The following is a 20,876-nucleotide window of genomic DNA, read 5'->3' on the forward strand; positions in this document are numbered from 1 at the left end:
TAAGGCTGTGATAGGGGAAGGCACAGGCTGGATCATGGAGGATCAGGGCTGGCTGACACGAGAAGCCCAGGGGAAGTACCTGACTCAGCCAGGAAAATCAGGGAGGGCTTCCTGGAGAAGGAAACATCTGAGTCATGACCTAAATGATGAGTAGTAGTGTGGAGTGAGGAAAAGTGCCCAAACAAGGGGAAGAATATATACAAAGACCAAGAGGTGAAAGGAAAGCATTTTTTTTTCCACTTTCATAGACTGAAATGTGCCCTATGGTGCTGAGGACATGGTAGTAACCAGGACACCACTGGCTATGACCTTACGGGACTCCCAGTCCATATGGGACCCAGATCCACTACCAGTGATCACCTAGGGTGTTTAGGGATGGAACAGGGGAGCTCAAAATGGGGTGCCTGACCCAGTTGTGAGGGGCAGGAAGGGCTTCCTGAAGGAGAGACATCTCAAGTCTGAGAAACCAGGAGCTAACCACTTAAGGACAAGGCAGAGAATAATTATATGCCAAGGCCCAGAGGACAGGAGCCTAGAAGTTCTTAGAAACTACCAATAGCCCTGTCAAGTCAAAAAGGGTGGAAGCAGGGGGGCCCACAAACTAAAATAACAAAATTGCCAAAGATTAAAGACGCGTGCTTCTCCTCACGCCCCAGCTCCCTAGGCTTGACCTTAATGTTGAAGGCCTCCATTCCTAAAGAGAGGAGAACGGGCTGTGGGACGTTTGTCTCTTAGAGATACCTAGAACTAGGATGTCCTGCCTAGGTCAGGGCGAAGGGGCCCAGGACACCTGTTCTAGAAATACACTGGATCAACGACGGTCTTTCTCCGTGTTTAATTCGGGATCACAGGAGCACCAATAAATAGTTCCTTCCCACCCCTGCAATCTTCCTCCTGCCCGGGGCAGGGTCCCAAGGGCTGGCTTCCCATCGCAGGAAGGCACCTGCAGCCCAAAACACCACGACTCAGGCCTGCCGAGCCGCGGCACCTGCAGGATTCCCGAAGTTCCAAAGGGGCGGGCCCAGGCCTTCCGCAGCGGGCGGGCGGGCGGGCGGGGCCTAGGGCGGGGCAACAGAGGCGGAGCCTCACCGGTACTTCCCCCAAGAGGGCGGGGCCCCTCAAAGGGCGTGATTCTCATCTGCAGCCGTCACAATGACGTCCATCCAAATGCGCATGGCCTCCGGGCTGGGCGCCACCATGTAGAATAGACGTTCGTAGGTTTTCACGCAGAACGTCAGGCGAGGGTTGGGGCTCTGGGTTAAGCAGCGGAATAAAGATGGTTAAGAGAACAAATGGGTTCGAATCCAGCTTTGCTACTGACGCGCTGTGCAGCATTGGACAAGTTACTTAGACTCTGAATCAATTTCCCTGTCTTCCTAAATAATGCTACCTACCTCATTGGGTTATGAAGCTGCAATGAATTAACATTTGAGGGCTTAGGATTCGGGGAGCAGGAGGAATTCAGAAGGAAGCCTTGTGTCCCCTTTCTAGCTTACCTCCTATATTAGAAATATAAGCACTCACCCCCCCCCCCAAACTAGGTCTCCCTGGTTTGTACCTGGAGAATGCTAATATCTACACTCCATTTATTAAGTAGCTATTTGCCAACCCTGCATTGAGTAAACACCTTACACCCATTCATTACCTTCTGTTAACCTTCTGAGGAAATGGGTTACACTATGCCCATTTTGCAGGTGAGAAAATGAAGGCTGGCTAAGGGAAGTTGTTTTCCCATTGTCCCACAGCTGGGATTCCAGCCTAAACTCTAAAAGGCCACACACAGTTGGTTGCTCCCCAGAGCTTTCTAAATACCATACCAGTTGCCAACACTTAAATTCCTGGCACCACAATTGTACAAATTTCGAATTTCTGAGTTCCCTAGGGCAAAAGAATATGAAGTGACACTGTGCGGCCCATTCCCATTTGGCAAATACAGGCAGGGGCTGAGAAACAATCGCCTCTTCTGGATGCTCCCAGGCTGCCTCTGTCCTCACGCTGATGTCTCCATCCATTTATTCCCAGCCTGGCATCAGAGCTTGCCAAATTTTTGCTCTCGATGTTCTGCTCTGAGAAAAGCAGCAGAGGCTGAGAGCCAGAGACTGAGCTCTGAATTTGTGGTTGCTGCAGTGAAATGACCTGATGGGCTCCTCCTGGGCTGGATAGAGGATGCTGAAGTGCATGTACCCAGGGGCAAGCTAAGGTCTGACTGCAGGAGCTCTAATCGGGAAGGCAGGGGGGGCACCAAGCGGGGCTTCACCTTGAAGGCACAGCGTAAGTGGTCATAATAGACTTCCTCGATGGCCTGGAAGTAGATGACGCCTTTGAGTTTGGTCTCTTCCTTGTCTGATGGAGGGAGGTGAGGGGGAGACAACCAGTGAGAGGTGTGCATCTGTGCATTGAGGCACGGGTTGCTAGACCCAAGTCCAGAGACTGGTGTTGGGGCGAGGGAACGGTGGCAGAGTCTGGAGGCCCCTAAGAAACCCTGGTTGGGAGCTGAATGAATGCTGAAGTTGGAAGGGAGACCGGACAAGCCTGGGGAGTTGGAATCCTAGGTCCCTGAGTGCCTTGGTCCTGGAGAAGAAAAGAGACTCAGAAGCGGTTCAGAATTACTGACTCCCTCAGAGAGGAAGGGTGAGGGGCCTGGACTCCTGCAGGTTGAGGGTTGGGGGAGGGCAAGGGCGATGCTGGTCCAGATTCCCAGTAGCTCAGGAAAAACGGGGTTTGGGGAGTAGTAGTAGCCAGAACTGTACAAAAGTGTGGGACGCCTGGGTGGCTCAGTTGGTTGAGCGACTGCCTTCAGCTCGGGTCATGATCCCGGAGTCCTGGGATCGAGTCCCGCATCGGGCTCTCGGCTCCATGGGGAGTCTGCTTCTCCCTCTGACCTTCTCCCCTCTCATGCTCTCTCTCTCTCTCAAATAAATAAATAAAAAATCTTTAAAAAAAAAAAAAAAAAGTGTTGGATTCTGTGTTGCTAACAGGGCTGGGGATCCAGACTCGTGGGCCTAAGTGAGAAGGGAACAGGGACCGGGTGTCTCAGGTGTCTTGTGGGGAAGGCCTCTGGAGTGGCCACTTCCAGGGTCCTGGGGTCCCAAGGTCCCAGGTGGCCAGGCTGAGCTTACCCGCGTAGTAGGCCAGACGGCGGGCCTGGCGGTCAAAACAGAACCACCGCTTCTTCCAGGTCTTTATGCGGCCGCCCATCTTCACCAGGGATCCGCGGCAGCAGCCTCCCGACACCCTTAGGTGTGGGCAGCTTTCAGGATTGTGGCCCCAGCGTTCCAGGTGCTGCCGAAGATCCAATACTCGAGGGCCCGGGGGGCGGGGTGGAGGCATGGGCGGGGCCTGGGGAGGGAAGAGAAGGGGGCAGCTGACATCAAAGGGTCAGGGAGGGGGTGGTCCACCAGCCAGTCTTGGCTCCCTCTCCCCTGCTCCCCTGTAAGGCTGGCCACCGCTTTAACCAGCTGTATCAACAATGCCCATCATGAGAATGAGTCTGGAGCTAGAGCCAGTGACTAGGACACCCTGCCACGGGCTTACTAGCAGCAACAACTTGACTCCCCATTATTGTCCCTGGGACCGGGCTACTGGGAGCCCATTTACAGATAAGCAAACTGAGGTACAAGAAGATAAAATGATCCACTGGAAGTCACCCAGAGCTTCTAGAAGGTAGAGATGAAATAGAAGCCCAGGTCCGCCTGCCCCCTGAGCTCACCCCAAAACACAGAAGGCGTGGCAGAGAAGTGAGGGAACCCAGGGGGACCCTCATAAACTGCGAAACAGGGACCAAGTAAGTGATCCATACATGCGAGCAGTCCTGTTGTTGTTCTGGTTGTGATGAAATCAGTGGTTACTTCTTGGGCTGGGCACTTTATAGGTATAATCCCTCTGCTCTCTCAAACCCCTCAAACAACACCAACAACAAAATGGAGCGGGGAGGTAAGTACATCATTACCCCCATTTTACAGATGTCAAAACCAAGACTCCGACAGGTTAGGTCACTAGGCCCAAGTCACACAGCTAGAGCTGATGGTGCCAGGACTCGCCAGGCAGAGTGGTCATCTCAGGGGCCAGAAAGGGAAGAACCAAGGCAATGACAGTGTCTGGTGTGTACAAGGCCCAGCCTGATGGCAGCTGTTCTTCCCAAAGGATCCCTGCAAAGAACAGTAATGACCCCCACGGTCGCATGGAGGCTCAGAGCAGTGTGCCTCAGATTTGAGCCGGCAGGCAGACCCCCCAAGGATTTTGTAAAAAATGCAGCCTCTGGTTCAGTCAGGGGTGTGGGTGAGGTTCTGCGGGTCCAACAAGCTCCTGGGCCGCCAATGTTGCTGGTCCATGGACCTCACCTCGGATATCAAGGGCTGAGGAGATGAACAGAGGAAACAGAGGCGAGGCCAGAGCAAGGAGGGATAAAAAACAGAGATGAGACTCAGTGGATGGAGATGGAGATGGGCAGAGCCATGCAGAGGGGAGATGCATAGGAGGGAAGGAGCAGTTAGCAGTTAAAAGGGTACCTACTGGGGCCCAGAATCTTCTATGGGTCCTGTGGCCAAATCCAGACAGCTACACTAACGATCAGCAGTGTGTATGAAAGTTCCCACTCCCTGTTGGGCACTGTGTGTGCCAAGTGACCACAGTGATCACCTCGTCTTCTCTCCAAAAAACAAAAAACAAAAAACTGCTGTCTGTCCCATTTGCCAGATGATACAACTGGGGTTTCTAGGGAGGAAGTGACTCACCAAGGTCACCCAGGTAGGATGTGGGCAGAAAGTGGGCCCCCATCCAGAAGAGCTGATGGGCTTCTGACTCTCGATGCCACTGCTGCCCACTGTGTCACCCCCGTGGAACCCCTTCCCCTCTTGGAGCCTCAGTTTCCCCGTGCTGAAATTCGGGGGCTATCACAGTATTCACCTCACAGGACTGTTTCTAGGTCAGGCTCTCCAGTCACAGGACTGTGCCTCTAGGAGGGAATCCCAGAGAACAAGAAGGCAGCTTAGAGTGAAGGGGGGAGGGGTAGAGGGACATGATAATGCACAGAGCAGGGAGCTGTTTAATAAATGATGATGCTTCATTTTTAATGAGGTAGAGTTTATGCCTGGCAGCCCGGAAGGCTCCACTGCCCTGCCTGCTTTATTTTACTCCCCACCTCTTATCAGCACCTGACAGGCTACTTAAAATTTCACATACTGAAGCTGCTTTTTCTGCCCATCTGCCTCTAAATGCCAGCTTCCCCCAGGGCAGGAATTAGATTTGGGTCACTGCTGTGACCCTGGGGCTTCCACCAGCAGGCACTCAATAAATATAAAGGAAATATTAAAAATAATAATAAGGAAAGGACAGATGGTTGAGAAAACAAAAAGCAGACTGGGAACAATGTGATGGCTTAGGGGAAAAATAAATTCACAAAATAAAAATAAATTCACAAAATAGGTGGTCAGTGTATGTGGAAAAGTGTTAAAAAAGACTGGAAGGGGGCATCTGTGTGGCTCAGTCGGTTAAGTATCTGCCTTCCGCTTGGGTCATGATCTCAGGGTCCCCAGGATGGAGCTCAGTGTTGGGCTCCAGCTTCCCCACCCCCATTGGGCTCCTTGCTCAGCACGGATCCTGCTTCTCCCTTTCCCTCTGCACCCCCCGGCCCCGCTTCATGCTCCTTCTCTCACATGCTCTCTGTGTGTCTCAAATAAATAGATAAAATCTTAAAAGAAAAAAAAAAAAAAGATTCAAAGGCTTCTCTCAACAAGAGGAAACACTTGTGACTCCTGAGGTATAATGGGGAGACCTTCACTTCCCCAAATTCAATAACATTTGTTGTAACAAAAATGTATTCATGCTATTACCATGGGTAAAAATAAAATTTTAATAAGGAGCAATCAGCTAAATCCAGAATGTGCAAAACACTGCAGGATAAATGACTCAATTTTTTTCCCACAAATAAATGGCAAATTTTTAAAAAGTAGGGAGGGAGGACTCTTCATGTCAGAGATGTGGGAGACATTTTAAATGCATTGTGTTTACTTTCTTTGGATCCAGATTCAAATAAACAACCATAAAAGGACGTTTCAGAAACAACTAGGGAATCATGAATGTGGGTCACATCTTAGGATGGTACAGAATTATTAATTATCTCCTACAGTATGGCAATGGCATTTTTGTTACACTAAAAAGAAAACTTGCCTATTTGAGATACACAGTGAGGTATGGAGGAAATGATACAATATCTGAAATTGCTTTAAAATATTTAAAATGCAGGGTGGGAAGTAAGTGAGCGATCAGTAAAACAAAGTTGGCAAGTAAGAAAAGATTCAAGACTGATAATCACTGGGGAGCCCGGCTGACCCAGCTGGTAAAGTGTGTGACTCTGTGACTCTTGATCTTGGGGTCATGAGTTTGAGCCCTGTGATGGGTATAGAGATTATAAAAAGTAAATAAAAATCTTGGGGCACCTGGGTGGCTCAGTGGGTTAAAGCCTCTGTCTTTGGCTCAGGTCATGATCCCAGGGTCCTGGGATCAAGCCCCGCATTGGACTCTCTGCTCAACAAGGAGCCTGCTTCCTCCCGCTCTGCCTACTTGAGATCTCTGTCTGTCAAATAAATAAATAAAATATTTTTAAAAAATAAATTTAAAAAAATCTTAAAAAAAAAAGTCGTAATCGTCGAAGCTGCATGGTGGGTACATGGGGGCTTCCCGATCTACTCTACCTCTACAAATGCTTGAATATCTGTGTAATAAAGGTTTTTAAAAGAATAAAACGAAATTTTAAATGTTTTAAGGGATTTTGAAAACCCCAGCATATCGCTGCCCTCGTTCTACAGTAACTGCTGATGCTGTCACCCATTTATAGAAGAGGAAACTGAGGCACAGAGAAGTACAGCATGTTACCCAAGGGCATGCCATGGATACAGATAACAATAATGGGAACAGAAACCAGGCCTTCTCAGTTCCCCTCCTGTTGCCAGTCCCCAGATACTTTTCCTTTGGAGGAGAGGAGAGGCTGAGAGAAGAAAGGGCAGGGGCTGGGGCAGAAACACAGCACGGAGATGGGGCTGAGGGCAGGGCGGACTGACCATGATGGCAGGTACATCAGGGCCTGAGGAGACTTCCTTGTTTCTTCTCATCCCTTCCTGTGGATTGAGGATGGAGGAGTCAATAAGGATGCTAACCAACAAGAAGTACGGGGGGATACACACTGGGTTCCTGGTTCTGAGGGAGGAGGGGGCTGGGGGCTTGGACTCCTGGGTCTGAGGGATGAGGGGGCTGGGGGCCTGGACTCTTGGGTCTGAAGGAAGAGAGGACAGGAGTAGGATCTCCTGACCCTAAGGAGGAGGGCTTGGGGTCTCACCCTGGCCTTGAGCAGTCGTTCCCTCTCTGCCACAGCCTGCTGCAGAAGCCGCTCCATGCGGGCGATATCTGGGTGGAGGGCCCCACAGCTGGCAGGAGGGAACAGAGACCGGGGCAAGTTACAGTGGCCCAGCCTCATCCCGCCTCCCCACCTTCTCCCTCCCTGACATCTCACCTGTTCCCAGGGCCACAGTTCAGCAGCTGATAGAGAGGGTGTCTTCCAGAGTCTCCTGACGCTGCTGGGAGGGCCGAGGCCTCCAGGGGTCCTGGGAAAGAAGGACTGGGGCTAGGGGGCCAGGATTCTCCCTTGTCCAAGCCCCCCCACCTTCACCCACAGGTGTCTGGATTCCTCCAGCCTTCCTGCAGGAAAGGCGGTGATAGGGGAGGAGGTCCATGGGATTGGGAGGGACCCTCACCTGTGTAATGAAGGGACATGGGTCGGGGGGATCCCCTCTGGCTCGCTCGCTCTCCCCTCTTCCGGGGCAGGCTTCCAGTCCTCTGGAGGCCTATGGAGCCCTGAAAACACACAAGGCCCATGCATTTATGAGAAGGGGCTCAATCTCGACCAGCAGTCGGAGGGCTGCCAAGGGAAACCAGCAGCTCCCCGGCTCAGGTCAGAAAGCTACTGCAAACGTGATGCTGGGGGAAAGCAGCTAGTCACAGAGGACCACACAGAGCAACGTGCAGAATGGGCAGATCTGGAGGCAGGAAGCGGCCGAGTGGTTGCCGGGGTGTGGGGGGAGGAGAGGGATTGAGTGGGGGACAGCTGGATGATGCAGGGTGTCTTCTGGGTGTGATGAAATGCTCTGAATGTACAAAAACCCACTGAACCGTGCACTTCAAATGGGTAAACTGTAGTGCAGGTGAATTACATCTTGATAAAACTGTAAAAAAAACTTTAAAAGCCTATCACGTTGGCATGGCTGTGGGAAACCCACATGCTCTTCCACGGTGCTGGGTTGGGGGGGCAGTTCCTACGGGAATAGCATTTCTAGAGGCCACTTCAGCTCTTTTTATTTTTAAAATGGCAAATGCCTGGGATGCCTGGGTGGCTCAGTTGGTTAAGCCGCAGCCTTTGGCTCAAGTCATGACCCCAGCGCCTGGAATCGAGCCCCTCATTGGGCTCTCTGCTCAGCGGAGAGCCTGCTTCCCCCACTCTGTCTGCCTGTCTCTCTGCCTACTTGTGCACTCTCTCTCTCTGACAAATAAATAAATAAAATCTTTAAAAATAAAATAAAATAAAATGGCAAATGCCTAAATGTTTGAGCCCCAACTCCACTTCTAGGACAATATCCTACAGACAACACTCGTCCATGGGAGCGGAGTTGGACTTGAGTTGGAGATGATTCCCTGCCACGGCTGGGGAACGACCCACGTGGCCATCAGAAGGAGGCGAAGCGTATAAACCAGTTGTCATCCACGCCCCAGGAAAGTCTGTGGCGTGTGAAAGGAGGAGAATGCTCTTTCTAGCCAGACAGGGAACATTCTCCAAGACACAAGCAAGTGCAAAGCAGCCTAAAGGTTACACTAGCTCTGCATAAAAAGATGACCAATAGGGGCGCCTGGGTGGCTCAGTCATTAGGCGTCTGCCTTCAGCTCAGGGCATGATCCTGGGGTCCTAGGATCAAGTCCTGCATTGGGCTCTCTGCTCAGTGGGAGCCTGCTTCTCCCTCTCCCACTCCCCCAGCTTGTGTTCCGTCTCTTGGTGTCTCTGTCAAATAAATAAATCTTTTTTAAAAAAATGACCAAAGTATATTCACGACAGACTATATAAATACTGAGTAGTTCTGGGAAGACTCGAGAAACTGGTAATCCGGGGCTGCCCACACGACGTGAACGTAATGGATGGAGATGATGAGGGAAGAGCCATCTCTCCAAATATCTTGCCATACCCTCCTCCAACTTTGAACTATGGGAATGTTGGCTTTTAAATAAGTAAATAAATAAACATGACAGCCAAATGTAGCCTGTGCTCCCAGGGCCCCAAAAATGGAGACTTTGTTTTTGTTTTTGCTAGAAAAAACAATAGGGGACAGCTGAAAAAATATGAGTAAGATCTGGTTATCTCAATAATATTATCTCAATGTTAGTTTCCTGAATTTGATCACTGCAGTGTGGTTATGTAAGAGAGTGGCCTTGACCTTGGGTAATAAATGTAGAAGTATTTAGGGGTAAGGGGAAATCACGCTTTGAGAAGAACAATAAAATGTGTGTGTGTGTGTGTGTGTGTGTGTGTGTGTGTGTTTACAGAGAGAGAATAATAAAGCAAATGTCCAGTGTGGTAAAATGTTAATTACAGAATCTGAAAGCCAAGTATACAGGCATTCTTTCTACTGTTTCTGCAATTTTTCTGTAAGTCTTATATTATTTTAAAGTAAAAAGTTACCAAAAGATGAAAATTTGAGAGTAATTTGTAATTTATAATAATACTCTCTTATTTGAGGGTAATAAAGAGATAAAACTGAATTAAAAAAAAAAAAAAAACACCGGGCGCTGGGGTGGCTCAATGGGTTAAAGCCTCTGCCTTCGGGTCAGGTCATGGTCCCGGGGTCCTGGGATTGAGCCCCGCATCCGGCTCTCTGCTCGGCGGGGACCCTGCTTCCTCCTCTCTCTCTCTCTCTCTCTCTCTCTGCCTGCCTGTGTGCCTACTTGTGATCTGTCTGTCAAATAAATAAAATCTTTAAAACAAAACAAAACAAAACACAACTCTGCATGGGTAAACAAAGAATAGAAATGGGGCGTCTGGCCGACTCAGTGGGAAGAGCATCCAGCTCTTGATCTTGGGGTTGTGAGTTCGAGTCCCATGCTGGGTGTGAAGATTACTTAAAAAATACAAAAAGAAGAAGAAAAATTAAAAAAGGAATAGTAAAAATAAAAATAACACCTTGCATAATGTGAGCACCATAAGGATACTCACTGCTATAGATCACAACTCAAATATATTTAATCTGTGTGCTAATGACAGAAAAGGAAAAAATCGAAATGGTTACCTTGGGAAGAGTGCAACCCAAGCAACTGTTTATTTTGAGGACAGGTGAACAAAGTGAAACCAGCAAGCATGTGTCCTGCGTTTTCCTGGGTAACCAAATAGCAAAGGAAGGCAAGTCTTTCTCTACCGAAGTATTTCAGTGAATAGATGAGGAAGAATAAGGGAATTTTATTTATTTATTTGAGAGAGAGCGCATGCGTGCAAGCAGGATCGAGGGCAGAGGGAGGAGATTCCCCGCTGAGCAGGACGCCAGACGTGGAGCTCGATCCCAAGACCTCCCGGGATCATGACCTGAGCCAAAGGCAGATGCTTAACTGACTGAGCCACCCAGGTGCCCCAAGGAGGAATAACAGACTAGAATTTTCCCACTCGAGACCACACGAACAGATAAAGGCACCCACTCCAGAGAAACAGAAACAGAGAAAGAGGCGCATGGCCCCCAGCAAGACTTGCAAAACGGTGACCCTGCCTCTGCTCGGGCCCGACAGCCAACTTCCTGGGAAATGAAAGAGGTATGACCATGACCATGAGGTGACCATGACCCCCACGACGGTGTCAGCAAACCCTGCCTGGGAAACTCTACAGGATGGCCATCTGGTTTCTTCACCAAATAAATTGCAAGGGGGACAAAAAAAGGAAACAGAGGGGAAGTCTATAGAGACTTAAGATATGCAGACACAAAAAAATAAAAAACAAAGGTAAGAGTAAACTATGGTGTTTAGGGACAGATACTGAATTGACTGAACTTTAAAGAAATGTGAGGAGGAGATGCTAGAATGTCAGGCCAGTGGTCCTCCTCCAGGAGGCGGGTGGGGTTATCATTCAGGGCCTGTGGAGTGTTTCCGGAGTGGCTGCCAGTGTTGCCTCCTGACACAGCTGGCAGCTCCAGAATGTTCCCATGTAATAATTAAGCTGGGCGTATGTTCCACGTGATTTTCTGCACCCGTGTTATCTTTTAAAAAAAAAAAAAGTTGGACAAAATACTAACAGCCAGGATTTGTCAAGTGATCGTGCCGTGCCTCACAGCGTACCTGGCATCCTGCAGAGCCATGGAAGTTTCTAGAAGCCTGGGTAGTCGGGAAAGTTTCACTCCCCTCTACAAGGAGGACTCCAAGTCCTGAGCCCCTGGGCCCCTTCAGGCCTTCCTTGCTTCAACTCTATCCCCAGCACTTCCTAGCTGAGACCTGAGATGCCTGGTAGAGGAAACGGGTGGAGGGTGGGAGGCAGGGGGACTCAAGCCCTGTCTGTACAGTGCTTATGTTGTAGGAACTGTGTAAACCATCATACAAATAACTATCATCAGAAACAGCTGTGAGCAAAGAGAATAAGGTGTCGTAAGAGAGGATCGGCTTCCGACTGAAAAACCGGGGACAGCCTTCTGGACACTGACCCCCAAGGCCCAAAGAATAAGAATGGGCCAGGGAAGACTGAGGAGAAAAGTGTCCCAGGTAGAAGGATCAGCAAATGCAAAGGGCCTGAGGCAGGAGCCAACAGAAAGTTGGCAGGTCAGGGCTCCTGCAGCTAAAGCAGAGAGTATGTGGGGGACAGTGGTGAGAGGTGAGCAAGGGCCAGATCATGCAGGGACCCGCTCGCGGAGGTGAGGAGGCTCAGGGGTCCACTGACAGCATTAGGTGGGGGAGGACTGAAGCAGGAGGGGTAGAGATCACTTGGCTGTTGTGCAGGGAAGAGACTGCTGAGAGACAAAGAATAAGGTGGAGACACTCAGTGAAAAAGCTGATCTAGTGTCACAGAACCAGAGATGGGAGGGGCAGTGGGTAGCAGAAGGGAGCTAGTAATTATAATAATACCAGTTAATATAAAGATAATCAGAGCAAGAGCAGCACATTCTCTAAACTCCTCCCATGTGCCGCGCACGGTGCTAAGCTCCGTAGCCATCAACCAGTGCCTGCAGTTACTTCGCCCATTTGGCAGCTAAGTACACTGAGGCACAGAGACGTGACCCCCTTGTCTCCTGCAAGGCACCAGTCATGGAAAACAGGCAGACTTGGCTCAGATCTAGTTCTGCCACTGCCTGGGGCTGTGACTTTGACAATTCCTGTCTTCTCGGCTTAAGATCCGGCCCCCCCCACCTGTAGAATGGGTAACTAGTCCTGCCACCCTGCATGGCTGACCCAAGATTATGAGTGACCTGGTGCAAAGCACGGAGGAGTGTCCGGAACAGGCCCCAGGTGGCACCCAGGTGCCAGGTGGGTACGGGATCCCTGGCCTCGGACACGGGATCCCCCGCCGCGGGCATAGGGTCCGCGCGAGCCAAGAACTCCGGTAACAACTCCATAGGAATGAACGTGGCTTCCCGGCAAGTACCTATGGGGAGGCCATTTACTTCTAAGGGTCGTATTTACCGCAAGTTGTGCTGCCTGGCAACAGGGCTGACCCTTCACCTTTTTCTGGCTGCCAGAGCAACCAGCTGGAAAGTGAATTTCCCAGACAGGAAGTCTGCAAACCCTTTACCCACATCATAACGGGACCTACTTTGGGGGGTTCTTCCGAGGGAAGAATGAAATATTTTCGTTGTATGGAAAGATTTCATGATACAGATCTGAAGTTGAACACATCACACTGCCAACATATAGGGCTGCTTCTCATGCCAAATAATAGCAACTCCATGCTTTAGAGTGATAAAATGGGGGGGGGGGCGCCTGGGGGGGGCTCAGGCAGTGAAGCGGCTGCCTTCCACTCAGGTCGTGATCCTGGGGTCCTGGGATCGAGTCCCCTTCAGGCTCCCTGGCCTGCTTCTTCCACTGCCTGCTGCTTCCTGGGCTTGTGATCTCTCCCTCTCTCTCACAAATAAATAAATAAAATCTTAAAAAAAAAAAAAAAAAAAAAAGAGGGGCACCTGGGTGGCTCAGTCTGTTGAGCATCTGCCTTCATCCGGGGTCACGATCTCAGGGTCTTTGGATGGAGCCTCATATCTGGCTCCCCGCTCAGCGGGAAGCCTGCTTCTTCCTCTCATCCCCACTCATAGTCTGTCTCGCAATCTATGCCTCTCTCTCAAATAAATAAATAAAATCTTAAAAAAAAAGAAGACAAAATGACTTAAAATGGTCTACCTTAAGCTCTCAAAAATCATGATCATTATTAATATTGCCTAACATTAATTAATAAACAAGAAATAATAAATAGTATGTATTACAGTAATGTTATACATAGTATATAATGGCATCAGACAATAGAATAATGTTAGTAATAATTCACATTCACTGATATTATTATTGGGTATATGAGAAAGGACACAGGCACATGCGGGGTTTCATAACAGCGATGCTTAGACTACAAAAGCCTTGAATCCTCACTGTCAGAAGGAGGGTTGGGCCAGCGCCCTTGTGTAGACTTCTGTGCCTCCCTGCTGCCGCCCCCCAGCCCCAGGGGAGCCTGGAAAGGTCTGAGTACTGACACCAGTGCCTGGGTTCCAATCACAGCCCCGCTGAATTCCAGCTACTTAAATACCTTCACCTCTCCGCCTCTGTTTCCTTACCTATGAAAAGGACACAAGGACCCAGCCAGCAGTATGGGTGCAAAGACCAAATGAACGAATCTGAGTGAGGCACTTGAAACAGTGCCCTGCAGGCTCTAAGGACTCAACAACTGTCAGCTGTCACTTCTCTTCCTGTTTACAGCCTTATCATGAGAGCCATTAAACATGACGAGGCAGCTCTAAATGGATCAATAGAAAACCATCTCCGCGATAGAGCGTTAATTGGGAAATCAAAGCCAATGAAGAGCTTGTATACGCATTTTTTAAAAAAAGTTTGCATCAGAGCTACCAATTTTGGGGCACCTGGGTGGCTCAGTGGGTTAAGCATTTGCCTTTGGCTCAGGTCATGATCCCAGGGTCCCGGGATGAAGCCCCACGTTGCAGGTGGGGTGGGGCAGTGATGGGTTGGGGGGACCCTGCTGAGCAGGGAGCCTGTTTCTCCCTCCCACTCCTCCCCACTCCTGTTCTCTCTCCATCTCTCGCTCTCTCTTTCCAATAAATAAATAAGATCTTAAAAAAAAAAAAAAACACAAAAAACAGTAGAAAAGAAAAAGAAACAAGCAGCCATGCTGGGGATGGGGGCTATGGGCCAGCAGAGTGCACAGAGAGGGCCTTCTTATCAACAGGCCCTGCATGGCTGCTTTTACAAGTTACTGCTGGGTGCACCCGGTCCCATTCTGCCAGGGGAGCGGTGGGGTGTTAGGCAGGAGAGAGAAAATCAGTAAGTAAAGCTTCAGCGTAATAAAAATCAAAATACCCCCCATTCATCCTTCCCTCTGCCCCAGGTCCCCACGTGGAGAAAGCCACAGGGAAAGTTCCGGACTCAAGAGTGACAGAGAGACAGTGGCATAGGGAGCCAAGGCAGCCGGGGCAGTACCTGCAGGGAGCTGCGAACGGAGAAGAGGCAAGAGGAAGTGGCGGAGGCTGTGTGGGCAGTGGGGTCCTGCAGCACCAGTAGCTGGCGGTCTGTCTTCTGGGTGAACAGGAGCTTTAGGAGAGGGGTTGAAGGTTATCGGGAGCTGGAAGGATCACAGAGGGCCCACCAGTTCCCAGAAGCTCTGGCCCTGGTCTCCAGTGTCAGCCCATTTCTCAGATGGAAAAACAAAGGCTTCGGGTCACAAGAGGGCTGGACCGTGGTCTTAGCGGAGCGAGGACTGTGGGCCAGACCACAGGTTCCTAAAGGAGGAGGGGCTGGAGGCCTGAACTCTTGGGTCCCAAAGGTGAAAGGGTTTAGGGCCTGAGAATTGTGGAGAAGGGAGAAGGGGTCTGTGGGCCTGGACTCCTGAGGGAGGAGGAAGGAGGAAGAGGTTGGGGGATGGACTTCTGGGTCTGAGGGCAGAGGGGCTGACGGGTGCTCGAAATCCCCATACCTTAGTGAGGGCCTGGTTGGACTCAGCGAAGTCCCCACCCGGAGTTCCCTGGAGGCAGTTAAGCTCGAGCAGTCGGCTCCGTTCCTGAGGGAGAGCAAGTTATCACCGGCTAGCACACCGCAGAGTCTGAATGCGCTTGCCGGCAGCCTTCCCCGGAGGAGCCGGAGCCGGGAGACATCCTGGGGTGCAGGGTGCCAATGGGATGCCCCAGAGGGACGTGAGGACAGTCGGACGGGTTTCCCAGGAGAACTCACCTGAGTCAGGGCCTGAAGGGCCTCCTCCTTCTTCCGGCTCAGCCCCCGGCTCTCAGCTGCCATCTGCTCCCCCAGCGATTTGAGCTGCTCCTCTAAGACCTGGATCCGGCGCTGCAGGGCACAGCCCAGGGCCCTGGTCACTCAGCCACCCCGGGGTTCCCAACTGGCTCCCACAGAGCCTGGGGTCTGCTGCACCCCGGAACAGGGACCCCGGGACCTGGGTGGCCAGAAAGTGATGGGGAGTTAAGTTCCCTCATGCCCTCTTCCCTTTTGGAAGTCCAGAAGGGACATGGGGTGGTTTGTTGCGGGGTAGGGGCTGGGGGGAATGGAGGATCTGATGCATAGACAGACGGGGAGAGACAGAAACCCAGAGAGACCTGTGGAGAACAGATGGAAAAAGGGACAGAGAGACCAACCAGAATAGTTACAAAAAAGAAAAACCAAGACAGTACCTCCAAGAGGAAGATACGAGAAAGGAGACAAGGCACAGACAGAAGGGAAAAGAGAGAGTGACAGGGAGATCAGAAACGGAGGTGGGGGAAGGAGCCCACACCGGAACCGGGTAGGTTTGGATCCCGGCTCCACCCTCTATATACTGAGTCACGCTGGAAAAGGTTACTTGAGCACCTTGACCTTCAGTTTCTTCATTTATAAACCGGGGGGGAAAAAAAGTCAGAATGGCCTCCCCAGGTTCTTGTAAAGATTTGATGAGTAAGGACTCATGAAGAATTTAGGACCATGACTGGGCCATAGTAATTGCTCAATAAACATCAATCATTGTTGTTACTCTTGTGAAGACAGTGAGGCAGGTAGGGAAGGATGACAGAGGAAGGGCCAGACGTGGAATGGAGGAGTCAGAGGGCAGCAGGGAGGGACGGAAGGCAAGAGAGGGAGGGCAAGCCCTGTCCGACTCACTCTGTGCTGTGCCACACTGGCCTGGAGTTCCCGGACCTTGGGGTCCAGTGCCCGGGCCCCAGTGCTGTCCCGGTCCTCCTCCTCCCTCCGGCTCTCCTGCTCCAGCTGCTGGAACTCTAGGTCCTCGTAGGCACGCTGGGCCACATCCAGCTGTTCCCTCATCTGCAGGTGGGAAGGCAAAAACTGGAGGCCTGCACCCCTGGGGCCCATGGGGGGAAGAGGCCTGGGGCAAGGAGGGAAGAGGAGCCTGAGGACTTAGACTCCCAAGTCCTGGCGGTTATAAGGCCTGAACGCCTAGGTGAGGGAACAGGGTCCTGAGGAAAGAGCGGCCTGGATGCCAGGTCCCTAAGGGAACCTAGAGGAGCCTCACCTCCTGTACTCCTTGCAGGAGCCACTCACGCTGCTCCTCTGGCTGGGAGTCCAGCTGTCCCTGGGCCTCCTGGAGTCTCTGGCGAAGACCCTCCACTCGATCCCGCTCCTGGCTCAGCCGCCTCTGCTCCTGAAACAGCACCCAGGCTCTCAGCCTTCTCAGTCCAGCCCAGTCCGGACACAGGAAGAGAAACAGAGGCCCGCAAGGGCCAGGCTAGCTGGATCTCAGAACCCACCTGGCTGCTGGCCCCAGGAATGCAGGGACCCTGTCTGTCGAGCTCACTCTGTTTTGTTTTATTGTTTTGCTTTGTTTTTTGTTTTTTTATATATTTTTTAAAGATTTTTATTTATTTATTTGACACAGAGAGATCACAAGCAGGCAGAGAGGCAGGCAGAGAGAGAGAGAAGGAAGCAGGTTCCCTGCTAAGCAGAGAGCCCGATGCGGGGCTCGATCCTAGGACCCTGCGATCATGACCTGAGCCGAAGGCAGCGGCTTAACCCATTGAGCCACCCAGGCGCCCCTCTGTTTTGTTTTTTTTAAAAGATTTTATTTATTTATTATATATAGAGAGAGCGTGTGAGCATGTGTGACCATGAGCAGGGGGAGTGGCAGAGGGAGTGGGAGAAGCAGGCTCCCCGCTGAGCACAGAGCCCAATGTGGGGCTCCATCCCAGGACCCCGGGATCATCACCTGAGCTGAAGGCAGATGCTCAACCGCCTGAGCCTCCCAGGTGCCCCTGCCAAGTTCACTCTTGTCTCAGTGGGGACAATCAGGGCAGTGAAACATAGAAACTACTGGAATCAAGAGTGGAGAGCACCTTCCTGGATGAGAGGGTTTTAAAATCAGCCTCAAAAATCAGGAACTTTTAGACCTGGGGAGACAGAGGGAGCTGGAAGGACATTTTGGACTGTGGGAACAGGGCAGCACAAATGCACAATACTTGAAAAGCACAGGAAGTTTTGGGGGTAAATTCTGGTCAGAGGCTAGAGGAGAGGAGCACAGAGCGGGGTGACAGTGGAAAGGCAGGCTTGGTGCAGCTTGTCTGGCTTGGCCAACCAAGCTAAGGAGCCCTTATTCTGGGGCAATGGAAGGATGAGAGAGGGGGGAGAGAGAGAGAGAGAGAGAGATATTGAGGGAGCAGAAAGACTGCAGGCTTGGGGGTGAGAGGGAGGGAGCTGTGCAGAGCAAGGCGCCTGTTTTTAAAAACACCAACCCTATATCATTATCACACCTTAAGAATAAACAGGTTCTTAAAGAATTTACACACAACATGTCTGGGAGCGGCTTTTAAAACAGGGTTAGGGAAGCAAACTGGGGGATATGAAATAAGAACGGAAGATTAATTTCGGCGGAAGCCGGTGAGCACACCGCAGGGCCACCAGTCTGACTATTCTTTTTCTCGGTTTTACATTTTTCACGAGATGACCTTTAAAGAGCAAAAAGGGAGGGTCAAAGGAAGAGGCCCCAGAATCATGGTCTGGGAGGGAGGAGGAAAACGAGAAGCATCTGCCCACCTCCCACTCCCCCAGCCGAAGGATCCCCATTTGGGGAATGAGGATGACCCTGGGCCTCAGGTCCCAGGAGCACCACCAGGGGTATCGGTCCCAAGACGAAGGAAACTGATGGTGAAGATCCCGCAGGAGAAACTGACCTGTTCCCGCTGCTCCCGGCTACCCTGCTCCGTGTCCCCCTGCTGTCCAAGCAGCTCTCGGAGCTGCTCCTCCTCGCGCCGGGCAGCCACCCGCTCCCCAGCCAGCTCGCCCCGCAGAAGGGCTACTTCCACCTCCATCTGTGGGGAGAATGTACGGACTGGGGCCTAGAGGTCTGGGTCCGAGGAAGGAGGGCGCTGGGGACTCAGACACCTGGGTCCAAGTGGGGTGCCTGGGAGTATGGGCTCTTGGATTCCCCAGGAGAGGGCTGGAGGCCTAAGAGTGGGATCCCGCCGGAAGAAAGGCCCCGGAGCCCGACCTGGAGGGCTCCCCTTGAGAGGGGCCAGACTGCCCACGAGGTCCGCAGCCTCACCTCGATCCTCAGCTCCTTCCTCTGGCGCTGTAGCTCCTTCACGCGCTGCTCCATCAGGGCCACGCGGGTCAGTGCCTCCAGCTGCTGCTCTCGAAGCCTCCGTGCAGCCCCTCGCACTCTCTCCCCAGGCTGGGGGGATGCGGGGGGCGTGACTGGGGTCGGTGCCGGGGGCGGAGCCTCCCCCTGAGGTGGGAGGGGGCGTGGTCAAGAGGAGAGGCCCCGCCCCTGCAATCACCGCATTCCCGGTCTGGGGGTCTGATTTGCCCCAATCAGTCGCCACCCCTGTTGACTGAAGTGGTTGCAGGTGTGGGAGCCCCCCGGCCCGAGAGGTGGCCCAGGGTCTCGCAGTCGGGGAAGTGGGGTACGCGGCCGACTCAAGGAAGGTCCCTTTTTCGCTACCCAGGTCCCATTCTCTTGGCATCGCGTCCTGGTAAACCTGGATCTCTCTCCCTCCCTCCCCGGGTCGCTCTGAGTCTTGCCCTGTTTCTCTGAGTTTTGTCTCTCCGACTCAGTGCCTGTCTCTATCTCTGAATCGCTGGGTGTCTCTTCCTTAAAGAGTATTTCCTTTCTGAGCATCTCTGTCCTTTGTTTCTGGGTTTCTGTTTGTCTCTACCCCATCTCTCTGAGTCTCTGTCTCTTTGGGGTCCTTGTCTCTTGGTCTCCCTGTGTCCAGGTCTCTACCTATCCCTCTGTGTCTCTGTCACCCGCTAGCGCCCGTCCGCCTCTCTGGGCCCCCCCGCGACCCCCTCCTTCGCCCTCCAGGTCCCTCACCGCGTCGCGGCTGCTCTCCGTGCTGCTGCCTTCTTCCACTTCTTCCTCTTCCTCAGCCTGCTGCTCAGCTCCTCGGCCGCTCGGAAGCTCCTTCACTCCCTGGGGCTCCTCCGGGGCCTCAGGCGCCTCCGGCTCCTGTGGGTCCTCGGGGTGCATCTGGGACTGCGCAGCCCCTTGGGGCGAGACCTCCGCGTCGCCCTCTGGGGCCGGAGGCGGCCGGCACCCCCTGTCCCGGCCGCTCGGCGTCCCCATGACCGCCCGGCGCTCCAGCGGAGTGGGCGGGCCCGAGTTCCGGGGGCGTGGCCTGACAGCGCGGGGCTGCGTCCCAGGAGGCTCCCGAGCTCTCCGGTGCTTCTAAAGAGCTCCAGGAGGCGGGGCCTGAGAGATCAAAGACTGCAACTGAGCGCTCCGGGGGCGTGGCCTGGAGTTTCTAGGGGCGGGGTTCGATGGCTCTCCGGGCGTCACACCCCCGAGGGCCGGACCAGAATTTGAGTTGGGGTCTTAGCACGCCCCCTACTGACCTCTCCCTCCTATTCAGGTGTCGAGCCTTGTACCCTCCCTGCAACTCCCCACGATCCCTTGGAGCACCCTGGAGCAACCCCATCTCCTTCTCCCTCGGCGTCCGGGATCCCGCACCCTTCTTTCCCGAGCCTGGAAGACTTGGCTCCGACACCACTGTACGGGTAGCAGCGTCCATGCCCTCTCACTCAGATCCAGGAGTCGAGGCTCCTAACTCTCCCTCCCTGAACAAACCAAGAGTGGGCGTCCTTTGCTCCTCCCAGGGGCTAGATTCCAAGACTCCAGCCTCCCTCCACCCCCGGGAACCCAGAAGGCGGCCTCCAGCTCCCTCCTCCCCCGCAGCCCCGGCCTCCTCACCGGCTCAGGCTTCCGTGCGCTTCCCTCTGCGCTCTGGGCGCTGCCTTTTCTGTCTGCCGGACAGGTGGCTGGGGAAGAGGGAGGAGAGAAAAGCTGCTCTGTCCCCCTCCCCAGCAGCCCGGAAGTGGAGCGGGGGACAACAGGTCCAACAGCTCCCGAGGGAGGAGGGAGACCAGTTTGCCCCGCCCGCGGCCGCGGCATCCGGCCATCCCGGCCCCACCCTCGGAAAAGCCAGCATCGCGACCCCCTACTCTGCCTCTAGCAGCACCCCCCCCCCGCCCTGTTCCTGCCCCCTGGAGGGCTAGGCGTTTTCGTCACCTACGTATGAGTGCCTCCCTAATGCCCAGACCCCGGGAATCCTGAAAGGAAGCGGGTAATGGAGATAGGGGCCTCTCCCCTCTAATAAGCCCTTTAGAAGGGCTCCGACCGGTTTGGGGAGCTGGGCAAGGGGAGGGGGTGCCCTGAGCTGAGTCAGAGACCC

General features: G+C 52.8%; 1 protein-coding gene across 2 annotated transcripts; it reads right to left on the reverse strand.

The window, feature by feature from the left end:
* Positions 1–816: 816 nt before the first annotated feature.
* Positions 817–20,791, reverse strand: PHLDB3 (pleckstrin homology like domain family B member 3). 2 transcript variants are annotated; one of them, XM_032325698.1, is made up of 17 exons: positions 20,718–20,791; positions 20,396–20,463; positions 19,520–19,897; positions 18,749–18,931; positions 18,378–18,515; positions 16,727–16,855; positions 16,357–16,518; positions 15,442–15,552; positions 15,188–15,271; positions 14,695–14,805; positions 7,749–7,848; positions 7,508–7,598; positions 7,334–7,421; positions 7,059–7,115; positions 3,120–3,339; positions 2,258–2,343; positions 817–1,253 (listed from the first exon to the last, which is right to left on the reverse strand). In XM_032325698.1, the coding sequence occupies exons 3-17, from the start codon at positions 19,769–19,771 to the stop codon at positions 1,119–1,121; spliced, it is 1,947 nt and encodes a 648-aa protein (XP_032181589.1). In that variant the 5' UTR covers positions 19,772–19,897; positions 20,396–20,463; positions 20,718–20,791; the 3' UTR covers positions 817–1,118. The 2 variants fall into 2 exon arrangements, with proteins under 2 accessions (XP_032181589.1, XP_032181588.1); XM_032325697.1 differs by lacking the exon at positions 20,718–20,791 and having other exon boundaries at positions 20,396–20,564.
* Between the last annotated feature and the right edge of the window lie 85 nt (positions 20,792–20,876).

This window comes from Mustela erminea, chromosome 19 (genome assembly GCF_009829155.1).
Source record: "Mustela erminea isolate mMusErm1 chromosome 19, mMusErm1.Pri, whole genome shotgun sequence".
Taxonomy (NCBI): Eukaryota; Metazoa; Chordata; class Mammalia; order Carnivora; family Mustelidae; genus Mustela; species Mustela erminea.